The sequence below is a fragment of the Agrilus planipennis genome, unplaced genomic scaffold (assembly GCF_000699045.2).
Source record: "Agrilus planipennis isolate EAB-ADULT unplaced genomic scaffold, Apla_2.0 scaffold12, whole genome shotgun sequence".
NCBI lineage: Eukaryota > Metazoa > Arthropoda > Insecta > Coleoptera > Buprestidae > Agrilus > Agrilus planipennis.
The window spans coordinates 2,067,388-2,085,310 of NW_020439003.1; the positions used below are offsets into that span (position 1 = coordinate 2,067,388).

The window sequence follows — 17,923 nt, forward strand, 5'->3', positions numbered from 1 at the left end:
GTTGTAATGAAACAAACCACCAGTAGCAGGGACCTATTTTGTTCCACGATAAAAAGAAAAGTGAAGAATTTTCATTGGTCTCCATATTCAGGAAAATATTGTAAGAGGGCGTTAAAGAAAAGGTGTACAGCTAAATTTCCCTCTGTTTTAATTGTAAATACTTGGGATGTTTTGATTTTCATATTAATATACAGGCAGTACTGGTTTCTACTACTACTTGTACTATTTAAAAATGTCTACGAGAAGATACCTAGGTGCATCTTCAAACTGAATATATGATACCGTTTACTTATATGATACACGTAAACGAAATTCACAAAGGACATTATGATATTGGTCAACAATTTATTGAAAGTAGCAGATCTGAGTTGGGATTTGAGTCTCAAATCACCGAAAAATTTTTCAAAGAAACCACAGAAAAACTTGGATTAGGGCAGAGCCGGACAAACTTTAATTTCGTAGGAGCCGCTACCCGAAGTTTGTTTGGGTCACTCCATACCCTTATTTCAGAACGAGAGAGTAGTAATGACCCATATTGCTTTCTCTTTTTCTTCTTCCTTCCACTCCCATATCAAGCCCCTTCATCCCGTAGACGAGCGAAGCCTCTCTAGCAACTTAAATAATACCTACGTTCGCAATAATATTGGTTTCGGCTATGGAAGAGGGGGCTCACCTACGAAATGGAAGAGATAAGAAAAGGAAAGAATCATTTCACTCTCACTCGCAGGAGCAATGAGGAGCTCCTTGGCTATACGTCGAGAGTCAAAAGAGTCAAAAGAGCCGAGTTTGCCCGGTTGTGGATTGGGATAGTGGGACCCGAAATCGAACCGATCTCCTTACGTGTTCTAAATCATCAAATAATCGAAACCTGTAGGCTATGCCGCCCGCTGGTTCACCGACACCGAAGCTGCTCCACAAAAGGGAGTTGTTACAGTATCAAGGTAGTAGTAGTATATCACCATCTACTGATACGTTCTGCAAACTGTAGTATTTCAAAATGTATGATAAGGGCCTTACGAAGGTCACACGTCAAGGCATTGGTCAGTTTGACAGGCAGATTCCTTTCGTATGACCCTTGTTAAACATTTTGAAATACTACTGACCAAGAACTTGTTGTTGCTGGCATAGAAATATTTGAGAAGTTTTTTTTCCAAAAAGTAGCAAGAATTTGTCATTAAATTTTGACATGTTCTGGACTATCATTATATTAATATTTTGAAGTTAATGACAGATACTCTATAAGCGCTTTCTCAAATTATATTTCTCTAGCCAAATTTTTTGTATGTAGTAATAAGACGAATGGCGACATATGGACATTTCGGTTAGAAATAAAATTACCACCGATTACAGAAAATGCTGAAATGTACGAAACTCCTACTAAAAGTAAGGAGATCGCTTTACAATCGAAATTAAAAGAGTGTTCGCAGAGCAATCTAATAAGAATTCCACAAAGTGAGTGAAAATAATTTTTCTAAAGGTTTCCAATGTTTCATCTGCCACTACAATATCTATTGCTCTTGTAGAGGTGAAGCCGTTTAGAAATCGTAAAGTGGATAAAATAATTTTACCAACCAAATCCAAATTTGCTTTGAACGTTGCATCAAGTAAAGGTTTGTTTATGCAACCATCTCAAATATTTTATTTAAAGTACATTACCTATTAATTATTTATAATATCGGCACAGGTAGTTCAAGTTTAGCAATCAGCCTCTGTACTCGTCAGTCTGCTATACCTTGTCAATTAAAACGATCAATATCTTGTCCCAGTTTTAATAAACCATCTAGGAAAGCATTTCATACTTCATGGGATTCAGTACAGAAAACAGTACTAGAGGCTCGGCCGCCTTGTTCAACATCTAAAGAAATTTCGAAACAATCAATGGCTAGAAATAGAAGACAAACAGAAGGAGTCTCAACTATGTTAGAACGGCCAGACCATGGTGATATACACGAGTTAAATAGCGAAGAGATAAGACAAATGTTGCCGTTACAAAAAAGGGTTCAGGGTAATTCACTTAAGAATAAAAATCGGATGATGGCATCTACAAGGAAAACATCAACGGTTAATGATTTCGTCAGCTATCAGAGCACTTCACAAAAGGAGTCTATCATTTCAGGTTCGAAATATTTCACAATAATTGTATAAAGTTTAAGTGAGAATGAGATATTTACCATTATATTGGTGCCATTTTATTTAAATGGATAAACTACTTTGAAATACACTAAAGGTCATCAAAATCTGAACAATTTATATTATATATTTTATATTCTGAGTTACAAAAGCTTGATGGATTAATAGGTAGCAGTCATGGAGCGAGTGATGTTTATCGACATTTCCTGGGTCCCACCCCAGATGAAACTATAATGGCAGGATTGCAAACGTTTATTGATATGTGTCGAAAACGCTGTTCCAGCTCAACTACTAATGGTACTGATGAGGATGGCTTAACCGCCTCCAGTGATTATTACACCAAGACAGAGGATGATTATTTAATGAAACCAATTTTAATAGTACCTATATACAAGTTAACGACTTATACAACACCTTAGACTAAATTTCTTAACGTATTTTAGGACACCATGACAGACAACAACAATAACAGTAAGTCATTACAATCAGGAGATTCTCCTCGAAGAAACAACTCAATGTTACAATTGAATGTAAAACGAAATGAACAATGTTGGTATTGTAATGAATATCCTAAACATTATCAACCTCAACGTATTACCGGAAACGAAGAGTACTGCAGTTGTAGCTATGATCAATGTGTTAAAGGAAATACATTTTCAGATAAAGCAGTTATTGTCCATAGTAATAACGACAGTAACCTAAACACTCATTCGCCTAGGGAAAAATTATTACTTGATAATGGCTGCCAAGTGATTAATTCAAAAGAAGCAGAAGGTTCAATCGTTGTTACTAAAATACATAAACCTCAATCGTCTGCGCAAACCATTGACGTGCCAATTTCTGTACAAGGGGTGCAGACTGACGCTAAATATGAAGAAGACGAAAGTATAATATTGGACTCCATTAGACCCCCATATCAGTATTTAATTGGTGATATTGACACTCAGGTTCAGATGTTTTATAAACCTGAGTGCGGAGATATTACCGAAAATATTTATCAGACGTCCAGTGATTATAAAGGCACCCAGCAGTGTAATCCTATTCCCGAATTGGATTATGAACAAACTGAAAATAAGCAGATTGGTCGAACCAGCATCCCTAAAACAAAACCTGGCCGTCCTAAGAAAGCAATTGTTCCATCCACAATTGTGGAAAATACTAAAAGGAAACCATTGCAATTTGCATCTTTTCTGTATGAACCATATAACGGAGACACAAATAACGACGAATCTTCTGTAGCAGTTTTTAGATCTGCGAAATATAAAAATGAAGCAGCATATTCCAAAAAGCCGATAGAGAAACTTACAATTGATTCTTTTGAACACGAAGAGGGACAAATAATTACTTTTACTGAGAAAGATTCCACAACGAGCGATGATGAAGGTAACCGACAAAACAGTATGAATACGTGTAGATGTCTTGAAATAGTTGAGAAATTACGCTCGTCAGATATTAATTGTAAAATTGACGAATCAAAGTCTGCCGAGGAAATTGTAATAGGAATTCACACAGTTTTTGAGGAAGCATGTCAATCATCTTCAGGAGGTGATAACTTTATTAAAATTTAATTGCAACAATTATGCAGATTAAAAAGAAAAATACTTTATTTCTAGTTCAAAAAAATAACAGTTTTCATATATCATTTCCAAAAGGAAATTTTCCAAGTAAAATTCATTTAACAGCAAAAATGTGTGTAAATCATGATGAAGTGTGCGAAAATAACAAACTAAATCAAAAACAAGTGGACGTGCCCTCAATTCCTGAAGGTATTTGTACTTATAAGTCAACACCATGTAAATTTTATTTGCAGTTACATTTCATCGGAGTGTATGTATGTTCTTTCCAATCATCATCATCATCATAAGGTCGTTAGTCCTAAGACTGATTGGACACGCACCTCCACCCTTTCCCACCCTGAGCTAATCATCGCATTTCCCTAAAACAAGAACAATTACCCCACATCCTTAACTATTTGCGAACAGTAACTAATCTAGGTCTACCTCTACCCCTCCTAACTCCTGTGTCTGTCTCTAATATGTCTCTGACATTCATACCTGAGAAGGTGTCCTACCAATCTATCTCGTCTATATCTTATTGACTTCCATAGAGTATCCTCATCATTCGCCTGTAATACCACATTTCAAACGCTTCTTTCTTTTCCGCCGCGCCCACTTGTCCATGTTTCGCACCTGTACATCGAAGTGCTCCAAACAAACACCTTTAATAATGTTTTTCGAATTTCTAAATTAACCGTTCGCGCGCATAGAAGTGACTTGTTTTTATTGAAGGCGACTTGACCCTGCGCTATCCTCTTTATTATCTTGACTTATCTGACTTCCCCAGATACCTAAAATCAGCCACTTCTTCTAATTTTTCGTCTCCTATCTTTATATTCGCTCTTTCCCTACTTTTTCTTCCTTTGCATACTAGTATTTTTGTGTCACTTTTATTTGTTTTCATACAGTACGGTTTTGTCAGTACCTCTTCCATTTTATTTAAATCTATCGATATCTCCTCCTTGCTAGATGCTAATACTGCTATATCATCTGCAAATCTAAGCATACTAATCTTTTGCCTGTATACCTATCTCTACAATTGTACTATCTTTAATTATGTTGATCGCGCCTTCGATGTATAGTTTAAAAATTAGCGGTGACAGTGTGCATCCCTGTCTGACTCCCTTCCTAATATTTACTTCTCAACGTTGCAGCGCCAGCTCTATAACTGCCTGTTGCTCTTTATACAAACTAGGTATCACTCTTCTATCCAATAAGCTAACATATTTATTAAACATGAATTTGGACTTAAATCAATAGCTTTCTTAATTAGACGTTTATACTGAACTAGAATATCAAGATAGGCTTCATATCAACGAATGTAAATCAAACTACCAGCTAGAATTAGAACTTACTCCCACTTCGAAGGAAGAAATGTCTACAGTACATCAAGTTAAAAGATTAGCAGATCTCCATAGTTCAGTAACAAAACTGAACCAAATCTCTTCTTGTAATCAGTCAAAACTACCATTTGACTCCAATTTAACCAGTTCCAAAGAAACAGTTAATTCCGAATATCTGCCCAAAAATACAAGCGATTCAGGAAACAGAGGAATAGGCTTAGTTCAACATAAGAAACGTCACTCAAAAAGTATCCAAATGTCAGAATCTCAACACACAACCAGAGATTCCAAGTCTCAGTGTCCAATGAAAAATTGTAATCAAACACCAGAAAAATCAAACCGAAACCTTCAAGTTGATATGAACAATATTCCATCTCAAACCAAACATCTAGTTTCGGAAAACTATTCTCACAGTCCATGTTTAGAAAGTAACAAAATATATTCTAAATCACGTGAAGAGATGCAAGAAGTGACGGAAAGATCACGCACCACAAAACTTTCTGAACGCAATTCTTATCTGGATCCCCAGCCCAGTTTCTGTTCACATGAGAAAATTGAGCATAAATTATTCTCCCAGTGTTCATCCCACACGAAAAATAACTCATCTGTAGTTACTTCAGAAAATTTTGACGGTTCAGGTTGCACCTGTAGGCGTAATTTGAAACACAATAGCAAAGGATGTCAATGTGAAAATAACATTGAAAATGGTTCTGAACGTGAAATGAATATACAAGAATTCGAAGATGCGAAGTACATGAATGAGGAACTAAACGGTAACATAAAAATTATATTTTCATTCCTACAAAGATTTACAGAAAAACGATATGATCAGAAAGCTTCTAGAATGACTTCGTCCAAACGCGGATCGCGATTTCGATCTTTTTGGATCTCATCAGCGCGTCGCAGGCAGCTTCGACAGAATACAGACCACTTCGAATTATTTTATTCGATTATGGCAACGTGCCAATCACGTTGAGGTTAGCTACGCCGGGATTCGTTTTCAGCAAGTCGATATCCACACAAGTGGACCTTGTTGGAGCATACGTAATCCTAGAATGTAGCATCGTGCTACAGATGGCGTTTACTGCGCCATTTGTAGTATTTTGTAAAACGCACTGTTAAGACAGCAGGTAAAAGTTGGTCTATGTTCTGTGGTAGCTGCCTGCGCCGCGCTGATGAGATCCAAAAAGATCGAAATCGCGATCCGCGTCTGGCAGTTTCGACAGAATACAGACCACTTCGAATTAATTTAATACTCTAATAGTTTGCTTTGAGAGGTATAACTCTGGAAGCTTACTAATCTAGCTGTATATTTACAATAAATATGTATAAATTAATGATTATTTACCAAGAAACATTTTACAGTATCATCCCATGAAGCACATCTTCTCTCCAAGTCAGTTACTGCAAACCCCTGCAATGAAAATAATTATAAAGTCAGTAAATTAGTACAATATTCAAATGCGGGCGATTTAATTGTATTGGATGGTTTGCAAAAACCACAAATGAAAACAACCCACGACGAATATTACGCTGAACCAATAAAAGACAATATTTTTCAAAATGACAATCAAGAGATGCTATCAGGCTACACTTTAAACGTAAATAAACACCAAGACGAAAAAAACAAGAAGGACAACAAAACTGAAACACACGTTAATAGATGTTCTTTTATCCCCGGAAATAGCTTTGATTCGAGATACAAATTAACCCAATCAGAGTATATTCAGACAGATGCAAAAAATTGCTCCAGTACTGAGTCACGTAATGGACACAAGTCAATCGGTATACAAAAGGAATCACACAATGGCAGACATCAAAAAGGGAAAAGCAGTAATTATTTTAAACAAATCTTACAAACATTTGATGCCGATTTCAGCTCGCAATATTCAAAGAAAATGCATCCTCAAAATCTAAAACCCCGATCACATGATAACATGAAAGACAATAGTTTGATTTCTCTTAAGAATATTCCTAAATCACGGAGTTATCAAAAGGATTTATTATTCGATCCGAATAATACAGATAGCCCTTGCATTGATAACATGATATTGACAAGTGAATATTGCAAAAGATCTAGAAAACGTATACAAAGCAAAGAAAGTAAAGTTTTGTCAAATAAGGCAGAGCTAGATAGAGATCCTGCAAATCAATTACACATTTTAGATAAGGATATAATTAAAGGTGCTGAAGAAATAAAGGCATTAGCTGGTAGGGTTATAACGTTTAGATTAGAATTAAATAAACTTTTGTTAAATTATTTCAGAAGTTGTTAAGAAATCTCCGTCAAAAAAGAAGACGAATAAAAAACATGGTGAGTTTAGTTTTATTTCTCTTATACATTATAAATAAGTTAAGAGTTGCACTCAAACTCAGATAGATTTACTTTCTAATTAATATGCTTTTGACTATAAAAAGGAAATGTATTATCAGATTTCAGAGTTTGTTCAAGTTGCCTTCAAGGTGCTTTAACCGAAGTCTATAAAGCTCCCGAAAATGCAGATAAAAGTAAGTATCTTTTGGAGATTTAGAGAATACTTACTATACTTAAAGTGACTGTAAAAACCTTATCATGATAATTTAATTACATTCGGTATTTGTTCTTTAACTGTAATGTATAAATTTTAATTATGCTTCAAAGTAGGAACAAAAAACATTCAAATTTAAAAGAGTAGATGTGGAGAATCTCCTTTGGGATTAACCTATTNCGGTCGCGCAGGTACTTGCCCATTTATGACCTATTTGGGTAAGTCACTTGGAACCGATACACAAATAAGCTTTCAGTAGGCGTAAATTATAGTATTAATACAGATAGGACAGTAGCGTACTAGAAAATAATGTAAAAACATGACTTATCAAAAAGAAAACATTAACCTATTGCTTTTGTTTTATAGTTAGTTTTCACATTCACTCTCATCATGGGAATCTCTATCACTGTCACCAACATCAACAATTTGTTCTTCTGTTTGTCTGTCTATTACTTATTCACTGATCCCTATTTTTAAATATTTAATCTACGCCCCTGATAGGAATACTGAAGAATGAAGGCTGCAATCTTTATACCTAAAACTGCCTACTTTTGCCACCGCGCATCCGTGCCATTTTAAAATTTCCGCCAGTTTCCAGCGTCAGGCCTGTAGGTACATATAATCATATTTTCTGCCGATGGTATTATTAAAATACTAACGGTGGGTAATAAATTATGCATGAATTACGTTTCTAAATACCTAAAAATAACGAGGAATTGTTAGTTTCATTTTAATAGTTTAGAAAAACATTTAAGGAGAACTTAATATATTTAATAGCTTTAAAGAACAGTACTTATGCCACCCATAGAAGGGATATCAAGAAGGTAACTTTTAGTTTCACTTTCAGATATACTTGATTCCTTGAACACGTAAAAATAGTCTCAAGTATATGGACCAAGGCAAAAGACCTTAACGGCAATTAATTGTTTATTTTCAGGCAATGAAAACGAAAAAATACGTAAACACTCTCATGTGCAAAGTAACTGGACGGATAGTCACCGACGACATAAATATCGGTCATGTATTTCAACTTTTGATTTTTAAATTCCAGCAGGATATATGCCATTCCGTTCGAAATTAAATCCCTGAAGGCGCAGTATAACTCGCTTAAATTCACGAGCAGAGAGGAAGTTATAACACAATTATCTCATTCAGCATCAGGTTTTAATGAACTAGAAAGGTTTTCCACCTCAGTTTTCATTAAACGTTTACATTCAAATGCTCTGCAGCTGTAATGCAACTAATTGTAATCAGCAACTACATAGATACGCAAGCAAAAGTTTGTTTCGACTATTTCTGCTCTCACCTTTGAAATTTTAAATGTAGTAAACTGATGGAATATTCATTAGGAAAGTTCTTTTTCAATTTAGATAGTGGCGTTTACGACTTACAAAAGAAAAACGTCTGTTAGTTTCTGACATTTTGTGCTGTGAATAAGAGATTAAAAGTTTATTTGTATCTACATTTCTTCTAGCGAATTTGGGGAGTCTGAGTTTGCACCGCTTCATATTTGCTATCGTTATTTCGTCCTTGTAGGTATAGGGTAGAGCAGAATACAAGGACGTTTAGGAAAGCGAAAAAAATCCTGATGCAGAAACTAAATGAAGGAGATTTTGGATAACGCGATCAGCGTCAGCGTTAACTTCAAAGTAAGAGAATCACCATTTGGGGTGACTGGGCCTTCTTTTTTTGAAGTGAAACTTCTTTACGCACGGTAGGGTAAGTTCGTTTCATGCGAGTTTCTATGTAACGAAATCATGCAACGCATTTCTCCCGCTGTCTGTCCCTATGTGTGCTTAGATCTTTAAAACTACGCAACGGATTTTAATGCGGTTTTTTTAATAGATAGAGTAATTCAAGAGGAAGGTTTATATGTATAATACATGTGTAATATAGTAGAGAAACACTGATAATTTTAGAGAATTGTAATGTGATGTCGTAAATAAACACATTTTTTTGCGCTTATATTGCAAACGCTGGTTGAACCCTACGAGATAGATCAAAATAATGTACTACAGTATTGTACACCTTAAAAAGGTCTATAAAAAGTCCGGGATGGTATATGTCTATCTCTTAATTAAGTATTTGACAGGAAAGGATCAAACTGTTTAACAAATCGTAATGTTTGTACCTTATGTTTTATTAGCTAACACACTTCTGAATTTTTGCTTGCATTAGAGAAAATGTGCACCGATTTGTTTGTTTTTAAAGTGTTCGGTGGTTGCAGTATTCGCTCACTGCCCCATATATTCTTTCGGATTTTGTTGATGAATAAATCACTTTTTTGGTTTGTTTGGTTTATTTTGTACAATATAATACACTATGTACACTTACTATTTTATTGTATATTGAATCTTGGTGATACTTGAATTGTTGTTGAATGTGAATTGATTTGAATGTTAAAGCTTGAATGTTGATTTTCGAATNTTTACCAAGAAACATTTTACAGTATCATCCCATGAAGCACATCTTCTCTCCAAGTCAGTTACTGCAAACCCCTGCAATGAAAATAATTATAAAGTCAGTAAATTAGTACAATATTCAAATGCGGGCGATTTAATTGTATTGGATGGTTTGCAAAAACCACAAATGAAAACAACCCACGACGAATATTACGCTGAACCAATAAAAGACAATATTTTTCAAAATGACAATCAAGAGATGCTATCAGGCTACACTTTAAACGTAAATAAACACCAAGACGAAAAAAACAAGAAGGACAACAAAACTGAAACACACGTTAATAGATGTTCTTTTATCCCCGGAAATAGCTTTGATTCGAGATACAAATTAACCCAATCAGAGTATATTCAGACAGATGCAAAAAATTGCTCCAGTACTGAGTCACGTAATGGACACAAGTCAATCGGTATACAAAAGGAATCACACAATGGCAGACATCAAAAAGGGAAAAGCAGTAATTATTTTAAACAAATCTTACAAACATTTGATGCCGATTTCAGCTCGCAATATTCAAAGAAAATGCATCCTCAAAATCTAAAACCCCGATCACATGATAACATGAAAGACAATAGTTTGATTTCTCTTAAGAATATTCCTAAATCACGGAGTTATCAAAAGGATTTATTATTCGATCCGAATAATACAGATAGCCCTTGCATTGATAACATGATATTGACAAGTGAATATTGCAAAAGATCTAGAAAACGTATACAAAGCAAAGAAAGTAAAGTTTTGTCAAATAAGGCAGAGCTAGATAGAGATCCTGCAAATCAATTACACATTTTAGATAAGGATATAATTAAAGGTGCTGAAGAAATAAAGGCATTAGCTGGTAGGGTTATAACGTTTAGATTAGAATTAAATAAACTTTTGTTAAATTATTTCAGAAGTTGTTAAGAAATCTCCGTCAAAAAAGAAGACGAATAAAAAACATGGTGAGTTTAGTTTTATTTCTCTTATACATTATAAATAAGTTAAGAGTTGCACTCAAACTCAGATAGATTTACTTTCTAATTAATATGCTTTTGACTATAAAAAGGAAATGTATTATCAGATTTCAGAGTTTGTTCAAGTTGCCTTCAAGGTGCTTTAACCGAAGTCTATAAAGCTCCCGAAAATGCAGATAAAAGTAAGTATCTTTTGGAGATTTAGAGAATACTTACTATACTTAAAGTGACTGTAAAAACCTTATCATGATAATTTAATTACATTCGGTATTTGTTCTTTAACTGTAATGTATAAATTTTAATTATGCTTCAAAGTAGGAACAAAAAACATTCAAATTTAAAAGAGTAGATGTGGAGAATCTCCTTTGGGATTAACCTATTTGTGTTTTCTATTATTTGTAAAGAATTAATTTAAACTGTTTATTTCTCATTGTTTCAGAAAATATCCATAAAAGTAAATATGAATGAAATCGACTTGTATGCCTCTAAGGATATTTATCATTTGAGCTTCTTTAAATTACCTATTCTGAAAAATTGAGTTTGGTTTTATATTTTTATGTCAATGTCGATCATCTTTGACAATTATTAACTGTCCATTATATCGTTTGTCAATCATTTTCCAAATTTGTGTTCGTTTTCGATGTTAATACTACATGTAATTAGTAAATGATGTATTTTTCTCAAACCAACGTTACAAAAATTAATTAACACAAAGGTAAATTTAACTTAACCTTTCTTGTACTGGCGTTAACACATTTTCTAAATTCTGTCTAAATATAGTTTAGTCTTTAACCCTTAGAAATGTAATCTGAATCATACTATAAATTATTGGTAAATATAATAAACACTTAATTTTTTTGTAGCCAATTGTTTTCATAAAAAAAGACAATTTAAGTGCGCATCAGCTATGATTTCTCCGTGTGATTGCCATGATGAATCAACTAGAGATTCAGGTATTTGATGCACATTTTTAATTATATAGATACTGAAACAAAAGCTAACAGAAGTAAATAAAACGTTTAACAAAAGTATATTTTTATAGTTAATAATAGATTACAAAACTTTTTTCTATTACAGCTAGTTGCGAAGAAAATGAACCCTGCGACGATATTCAAATGCTTAATATGCAGTCACGTACTACAAAAAGAAAAGGGGCGTCAGGTAATACTCTCAAGCCTTTAAGACATCCATAGTAACAAAACAATTCGTAATTAATATTTCAGATAACATTTTGTGTATGAAGTCAAAACCAACAGCTTCTTATTTTGCTGCAGTTAAAGAAAAGTCAACTGGAGGTTAGCAGAACAGTTTTAAAGACGATTTTATTTTATGTGTTATTTGCAGGATTTTTCGACTTCGGAGACAATAAATGTAAAAGGGGAACCCCAGATATAGATTACGCTTTTGTAAGAATAAGTAAGTTTGATGAATACACCGTATTCGAAGTGCTTAAGTCTACCAAGGTAAAACCGCTTTGGCTTCATCTTCCCAGCACTATAGAGGATATATTTGTTATCAAAAATACCGATAGAAAGTATTAAGAATTATTATTATATGCTCAAAATGTAGCTTATTCTGTCCCTGTTTTAATAAATTCTCCACTAAAATGCAAATACCACTAAATTTATTAAATTGTACCAAATATTTAAGGGTTGTTAATGTCACATTGTTATATTTAAGATAGGAGTGTAATTGAAATCTTTACCGTTACTGAATAAATTATAACATTATTAATGCTCATCTCATTGCAACGACAGCTTTCGTCCGTGACTTCATCCGAATGAAAAAAAAAATTAAAAAAAAAACGATCAGGGTTAGACAACTTTCTCCTAGCAGAGATATGCTCTTTACCGTACCTGCTCTCTGCGATCAACCGATCAGATTCTTTTTGAAATCTTTACCACAGAATTGAATGGCATATTTTATTGTTACTCTTGATGAAATTCGAACATGATCTAGGATCAATTAAAAACACTATTTGGACACAGATTTGGTAATGCAACTTTTGCAATGCCTTTTAACGGTCCTTTCATAATCTTCAACCTTTTTTTCTCATTGCAAGAAGTTTTTGAATATCAAATGTACAAATTAACTGTCGTTGTTAGATATTTAACTTGTTTTCAAGCTTCCTCTAACATTTTTCCGAATCATCGTCTATTAATGTCATCAATGTTTTCAAAAGAAATAAGTTTACCTTTAAGTTGACTTAAATCTCGATGATTATGGAGAAAATCACAGCACTCACTCACGAAAACACTTGTGTCTTCATTAATTTGAATATTAACACAAAATCGGAATAATAGACCAATTCACGAAGAGTTCACTACATGTATCAAACCGACACGAGCACATGTTATCAGTACGCACGCCGAGCTTAAAGAAGTTGACTTTCTCTAATGTAAAACTCAAGGCCAATCTCAAAGCTGTTGTAAACATTATACACCGCGCCACTACAGCCATCTCTTTTTGAGCAACAATAGTTCATTTGATAAAAATTATCATTATAAATACAGATGTAGGTTTCATTCCTATAGACTGCTTAACTCATGCGCATATCAGCTTAACATTGGTTTAAATGTTAGTATAATACGGCAAAAACTTCGAATAAAGAAGGCAACCCAAAAATTTTACAGCTAAAAGAAAATGAAACTTTTGAATCGAACTTTTAGTTCGTAAAAAATGCTTCCTAGTATTTCTCATTTTAAAATCAAATTTGATAAGACAATTATTAAATAATAAATTTTCATACTGAACCGCTCTTTGATAAGTAACATGTGTTCCTGCAATTGATTTATATACTAATATTGACACTTTCTATTGTCAAAATAATTAGTTTTATTAATAAGTGTGTACGTATGTATGTGTCTAGCTCAAGTACTAATTATTGCACACGAAAAGTATATATTACAATAAATTTATTCATTTTCAGATACGTTACCATTTCTTGCAATTGATAATTATCTGGATAATATTTGAGTATTTGTCGAGGTGTTGTTGTTTTCTTGAATTTCCCAAAAAGCTACGAAGTAGGTATTTACACCAATTATACATATAAAAATACATGTACAAAATGATTTATTTTTAGTGAAACGTAATACTATAGGTCGACGCTTTAGTTCACTCAATTTTCGAAAACCTTTCGTTTGTCATCGAGAAGGCTATTTTGCTGAAGGACATGCTGACGGTTACTTTAAATGCTCAAGGAATCCGGATGGAACATTTAGTCGAATAAGATTAAGATGCCTTGGAGGTCAGTTTTTCGACAATACATTGAAAAGATGTATTTATGTTCGAGGTAGAAGACAATTACCTTTACATTATCGATTTCGGAACCACAAACCATATCTGTACTCATACAATAGAAGAAAGAGAGAAAGATACTTGAGACCTTTTAGAAACAAAAGAAAACGCTACGGTTTTAAAAAGTGGAACCACCATGAAAAATCTCAGAAAAACAATATCCTTAGAAACGCTAAACCAAAAAAAGTTACTACTCAGTCCTTTATGATTCCATCTCAGTCTGACTTGAAGTCTTCCAGCAAACTTAAACACAAAAAGCATGGTAATTCTGGGTACAAACCAAGCCCAAATGTTGACGAAAATTTAGAAACCACCTATGAGGAAGTTCACAATAACTTTGATGAAAACATCCGAGACATTAGCAGAGATAGAACTGAATATTTGGACAGTTTGCCAACACTTTTTACAGGAGAATACAATACTGAATCGCCAACATTAAAAAAATACCATACAAACGATCAATCTACCAATGAAGAACCGAATTTGTTTGGATATGTTCAAAGGAAAAGAGAATGTCAGGATAAATGCAATTCACCAACCTCTTCTAAAAGCGATAACACTTCTGACAGAGAAGACCAAAATGCAGAAAATGATAGCACTACTGTTGAAAATTTTAAAATTTCATCAAACTCCAAGACTAATGATGACAACAGCGATGAGGATAGCCAACCTGAAGAAAGTCTTTATGAACGTTTTCCAAAAAGAAGAGGTGATGTTAATTTCAAAGTTAATTATGGAAGCAAGAACAAAGCCAGAGACTCCAATTACCCATCGGAAGAAGATTTAGTTATTGAAATTCCTCTAAATGGTGCAGCACACACATGTAATAGAAAAAATTTGGTAATAAATAAGGAAAACGATATTCAATCAACGCTCGGTCCAGAAATAGTAATTAAATTGAGACAGAGTCAACAAATGTCGACAGACTCCTCTGCCAACGATCTGACACTGCAAAAAATTTTAGAACATCGGATGCGTTTAAGTAAAAACTCCGAACCAGAAACCAATTACGGTGCAGATTATAATCAAAAAGAGTATCCCAACATAATTTTTAAACAACGATCTGCATCCAAGAATCCAAACAAATTACTAATACATCTTGGGAAAAAGAAATCTCGGTTAGATTCCCGCGAATTAACTAAGTCTCCTGGAGTAACGACCACAACTACATCAACCACCTCAGTTACTCCAATAACCACCCCCTCGACCACACATATCGAAACAACAACAGCAACCTTATTAACAACAAAAACAACCGTCGTCACAACAATTGCATCGACTGTTACTCAAAGGACTGCGGCGAAAACCATTACATCTACAAGTAAGTCTTATTTTTTCAAGAAACTGATTTTGTCGACCCTTTCAATATCTAGCCAACAACTTAAATTGTTGTTATATTAAGTAGCTACCTAAATAACAACTTCATACGTATCACACTTAGGTACTTAAGTCTAATCAAACATTTATGTTCGACAATCACCTATTAAGCTTCTGTTCTATTATCCTGTAATCTATATGACTTTAATATCTTTATCTATTGTTTATTATTATCTTTATATAATTATGTGTAATCTGTACATGAGAACAATCAAAATTAAATGTAAATTTTAGGTAGCTGCACAACTGCAGCCAAGCATACAACTGACACCTGTAGTTCTAGTACGAATGTGCGTAATTTAAAGCAAGTTTTTAAACACTTAAAAGATGATTATATATCGAAAATTCACGACCACAATTTTACAACTGCATCACCTGGTCATCATAATAAGGGACACAAAATTGGAAATGGACACGCACACCCAACGAGTACGTCTAATTTTTTTTAATTATTTTATTATATAGGTATACCTAGATATTCTAGCATCTTTATTTTAATGCTGTTAATAGGTTTTTATATTTGTTCCGGTGGAAACTCTACAAACACCTCTAAAAGCTGTAATAGTTTTTATCTCTGTCACTCGGCAAGATCGGCAGGGAAAACTTTGAAACTTGAAGTTCCGTGCCCTAGCGGAATGGGGTTTGATTCTAACTTGAACAAATGTACAACAAATATGGGGAAAATATGTAAATCAATTCCTAGCGGATAACACACAATTTTATACACCTAATCTTAGCAGTACATCTCTGAGATAAATAATAAACATTTTTAGAACTAGCTGTTTTTATCAACAATTGAAAACATGAACGACCTTTGACTTTAAAACCAAACACTCATCTACAGCTTTTGCTAAAGGTTTTTTTTACGTATAATAATGAGAACAAAGAAGATTCCTACCATGTATTCGATTTCCAGAGCACTTAACAAAATGTTCGATAATACTGAAGCTTGCTGTTTCTAAAGGAAAGTTGTTCTCGTTTTCCCATTTTCCACGCGTTGGTGTAAAATGCTGCCTGTAGATGGCGAATACTACACCTACATAAACATCTAAGAAAATCAAAATAATAAATCTAAAAAGTAAAGAAGTTCTTTCGTTTAAAATAAAACAGGAAAATGGAAAACAATTGTTTTGGTAAATAATGTTTAAGAAATAATTACGACATAATTATATCTAAACTAAGAAATTAAATTATTAAATATTTGCTTAAGTTCTGATATTAAACCAAAAGTATTGTTTTCCGTTGCAACTGAATTCCTACAATTGAAACAAACAAAATTATTTTAAGTTTTCTAATAAATTATTATCAAATATAAACTTTTATTATCAGTACCTTACAAAAACATACAGAAAAAAAGTGTCACTCCACATAACAAAATTAAATAAAAGATTCTTGAACCTTAACAAGCCCTTACATAAAGTTTCAGTCTTATTTGAAAACGTTCATCACACACCAGGTCTACTAAATGAGAAACCAAAAGCATTTTTATCTTTGAACCTTCCCAATAAATATGTAAATGCTTTAAGTTACTAAAGTTGACCATATATGTTACAAGTGCAGCAAACTTGCATCGTCGATCTTTTTGTAGACTTCCGGCGTTCTCTTTGTCCTCTCTTCTGTGACTATATTTAGTTTTGTTTTTTCGCTATGTTGCTGACCTATGTCATCTTGAGTCAATCCAGGAATTTCCGATGCCGATTTTGTACTTTTAAATCTATAACAAAAGAAAGAGGAATACAAAATTTCGTTCAAATAAAATTTTATAAAAAATTGCAAGACGATTTACATACGGTAAACAAAAGTAAAGTTTAACAATATAATATATATATCATTTGAAATCCACCAAGGATCTCTCAATAACTCAAATTAATAAAACTCCATATTTAATAAAAAATGTTTAATTCTTGACTGGTTTCGTTTAAGTTGTTGTACCATTGCAGTTTAACAAATGTTAAGTAAGCAATGCAATTCACAAAGTATAATTATATGTACAGGTCTGACGAAGGAAGCGGGCGAGCGGGCGCGCAGGTACTTGCCCATTTATGACCTATTTGGGTAAGTCACTTGGAACCGATACACAAAGAAGCTTTCAGTAGGCGTAAATTATAGTATTAATACAGATAGGACAGTAGCGTACTAGAAAATAATGTAAAAACATGACTTATCAAAAAGAAAACATTAACCTATTGCTTTTGTTTTATAGTTAGTTTTCACATTCACTGTCATCATGGGAATCTCTATCACTGTCACCAACATCAACAATTAGTTCTTCTGTTTGT

At 33.5% G+C, this 17,923-nt stretch overlaps 3 protein-coding genes across 6 annotated transcripts; all 3 read left to right on the forward strand.

Annotated features, from left to right (window-relative positions):
• Positions 1 to 1,057: 1,057 nt before the first annotated feature.
• Positions 1,058 to 7,560, forward strand: LOC108736680. The gene is made up of 10 exons (XM_025976008.1): positions 1,058 to 1,452; positions 1,524 to 1,610; positions 1,685 to 2,116; positions 2,299 to 2,510; positions 2,574 to 3,675; positions 3,744 to 3,896; positions 4,978 to 5,802; positions 6,395 to 7,240; positions 7,296 to 7,343; positions 7,463 to 7,560. Exons 1-10 carry the CDS (start codon positions 1,362 to 1,364, stop codon positions 7,558 to 7,560), a joined length of 3,894 nt encoding a protein of 1,297 aa, XP_025831793.1. The 5' UTR covers positions 1,058 to 1,361.
• A 2,451-nt stretch (positions 7,561 to 10,011) lies between these two features.
• On the forward strand, positions 10,012 to 12,580 carry LOC112903853. 2 transcript variants are annotated; one of them, XM_025975930.1, is made up of 7 exons: positions 10,012 to 10,852; positions 10,908 to 10,955; positions 11,075 to 11,149; positions 11,831 to 11,920; positions 12,045 to 12,128; positions 12,191 to 12,262; positions 12,312 to 12,580. In XM_025975930.1, exons 1-7 carry the CDS (start codon positions 10,147 to 10,149, stop codon positions 12,506 to 12,508), a joined length of 1,272 nt encoding a protein of 423 aa, XP_025831715.1. In that variant the 5' UTR covers positions 10,012 to 10,146; the 3' UTR covers positions 12,509 to 12,580. The 2 variants fall into 2 exon arrangements, with proteins under 2 accessions (XP_025831715.1, XP_018324699.1); XM_018469197.1 differs by lacking the exons at positions 10,012 to 10,852; positions 10,908 to 10,955; positions 11,075 to 11,149 and adding an exon at positions 11,526 to 11,682.
• Positions 12,581 to 13,799: 1,219 nt separating this feature from the next.
• Positions 13,800 to 16,692, forward strand: LOC108736683 (uncharacterized protein DDB_G0283697-like). 3 transcript variants are annotated; one of them, XM_018469206.2, is made up of 5 exons: positions 13,800 to 13,841; positions 13,897 to 13,997; positions 14,053 to 15,588; positions 15,879 to 16,073; positions 16,155 to 16,692. In XM_018469206.2, the coding sequence occupies exons 3-5, from the start codon at positions 14,472 to 14,474 to the stop codon at positions 16,352 to 16,354; spliced, it is 1,512 nt and encodes a 503-aa protein (XP_018324708.1). In that variant the 5' UTR covers positions 13,800 to 13,841; positions 13,897 to 13,997; positions 14,053 to 14,471; the 3' UTR covers positions 16,355 to 16,692. The 3 variants fall into 3 exon arrangements, with proteins under 3 accessions (XP_018324708.1, XP_018324707.1, XP_018324706.1); XM_018469205.2 differs by having other exon boundaries at positions 13,800 to 13,824; positions 13,897 to 13,993; XM_018469204.2 differs by having other exon boundaries at positions 13,806 to 13,841; positions 13,897 to 13,993.
• Positions 16,693 to 17,923: the final 1,231 nt, after the last annotated feature.

What these genes read in the sequence shown, in the direction of transcription:
- LOC108736680 (XM_025976008.1), top strand. Translation starts at nt 1,362, where the DNA reads ATGTACGAAACTCCTACTAAAAGTAAGGAGATCGCTTTACAATCGAAA. An exon ending in TAATGAAACCAATTTTAATA is followed by an intron (nt 2,511 to 2,573) that starts GTACCTATATAC and finishes AACGTATTTTAG; the next exon opens with GACACCATGACAGACAACAA. An exon ending in CGTGCCCTCAATTCCTGAAG is followed by an intron (nt 3,897 to 4,977) that starts GTATTTGTACTT and finishes ATACTGAACTAG; the next exon opens with AATATCAAGATAGGCTTCAT.
- LOC112903853 (XM_025975930.1), top strand. Translation starts at nt 10,147, where the DNA reads ATGAAAACAACCCACGACGAATATTACGCTGAACCAATAAAAGACAAT. An exon ending in AGAAATAAAGGCATTAGCTG is followed by an intron (nt 10,853 to 10,907) that starts GTAGGGTTATAA and finishes AAATTATTTCAG; the next exon opens with AAGTTGTTAAGAAATCTCCG. An exon ending in AAAAAGAAAAGGGGCGTCAG is followed by an intron (nt 12,129 to 12,190) that starts GTAATACTCTCA and finishes TTAATATTTCAG; the next exon opens with ATAACATTTTGTGTATGAAG.
- LOC108736683 (XM_018469204.2), top strand. An exon ending in ATTTCCCAAAAAGCTACGAA is followed by an intron (nt 13,994 to 14,052) that starts GTAGGTATTTAC and finishes ATTTATTTTTAG; the next exon opens with TGAAACGTAATACTATAGGT. An exon ending in TGGACACGCACACCCAACGA is followed by an intron (nt 16,074 to 16,154) that starts GTACGTCTAATT and finishes TGCTGTTAATAG; the next exon opens with GTTTTTATATTTGTTCCGGT.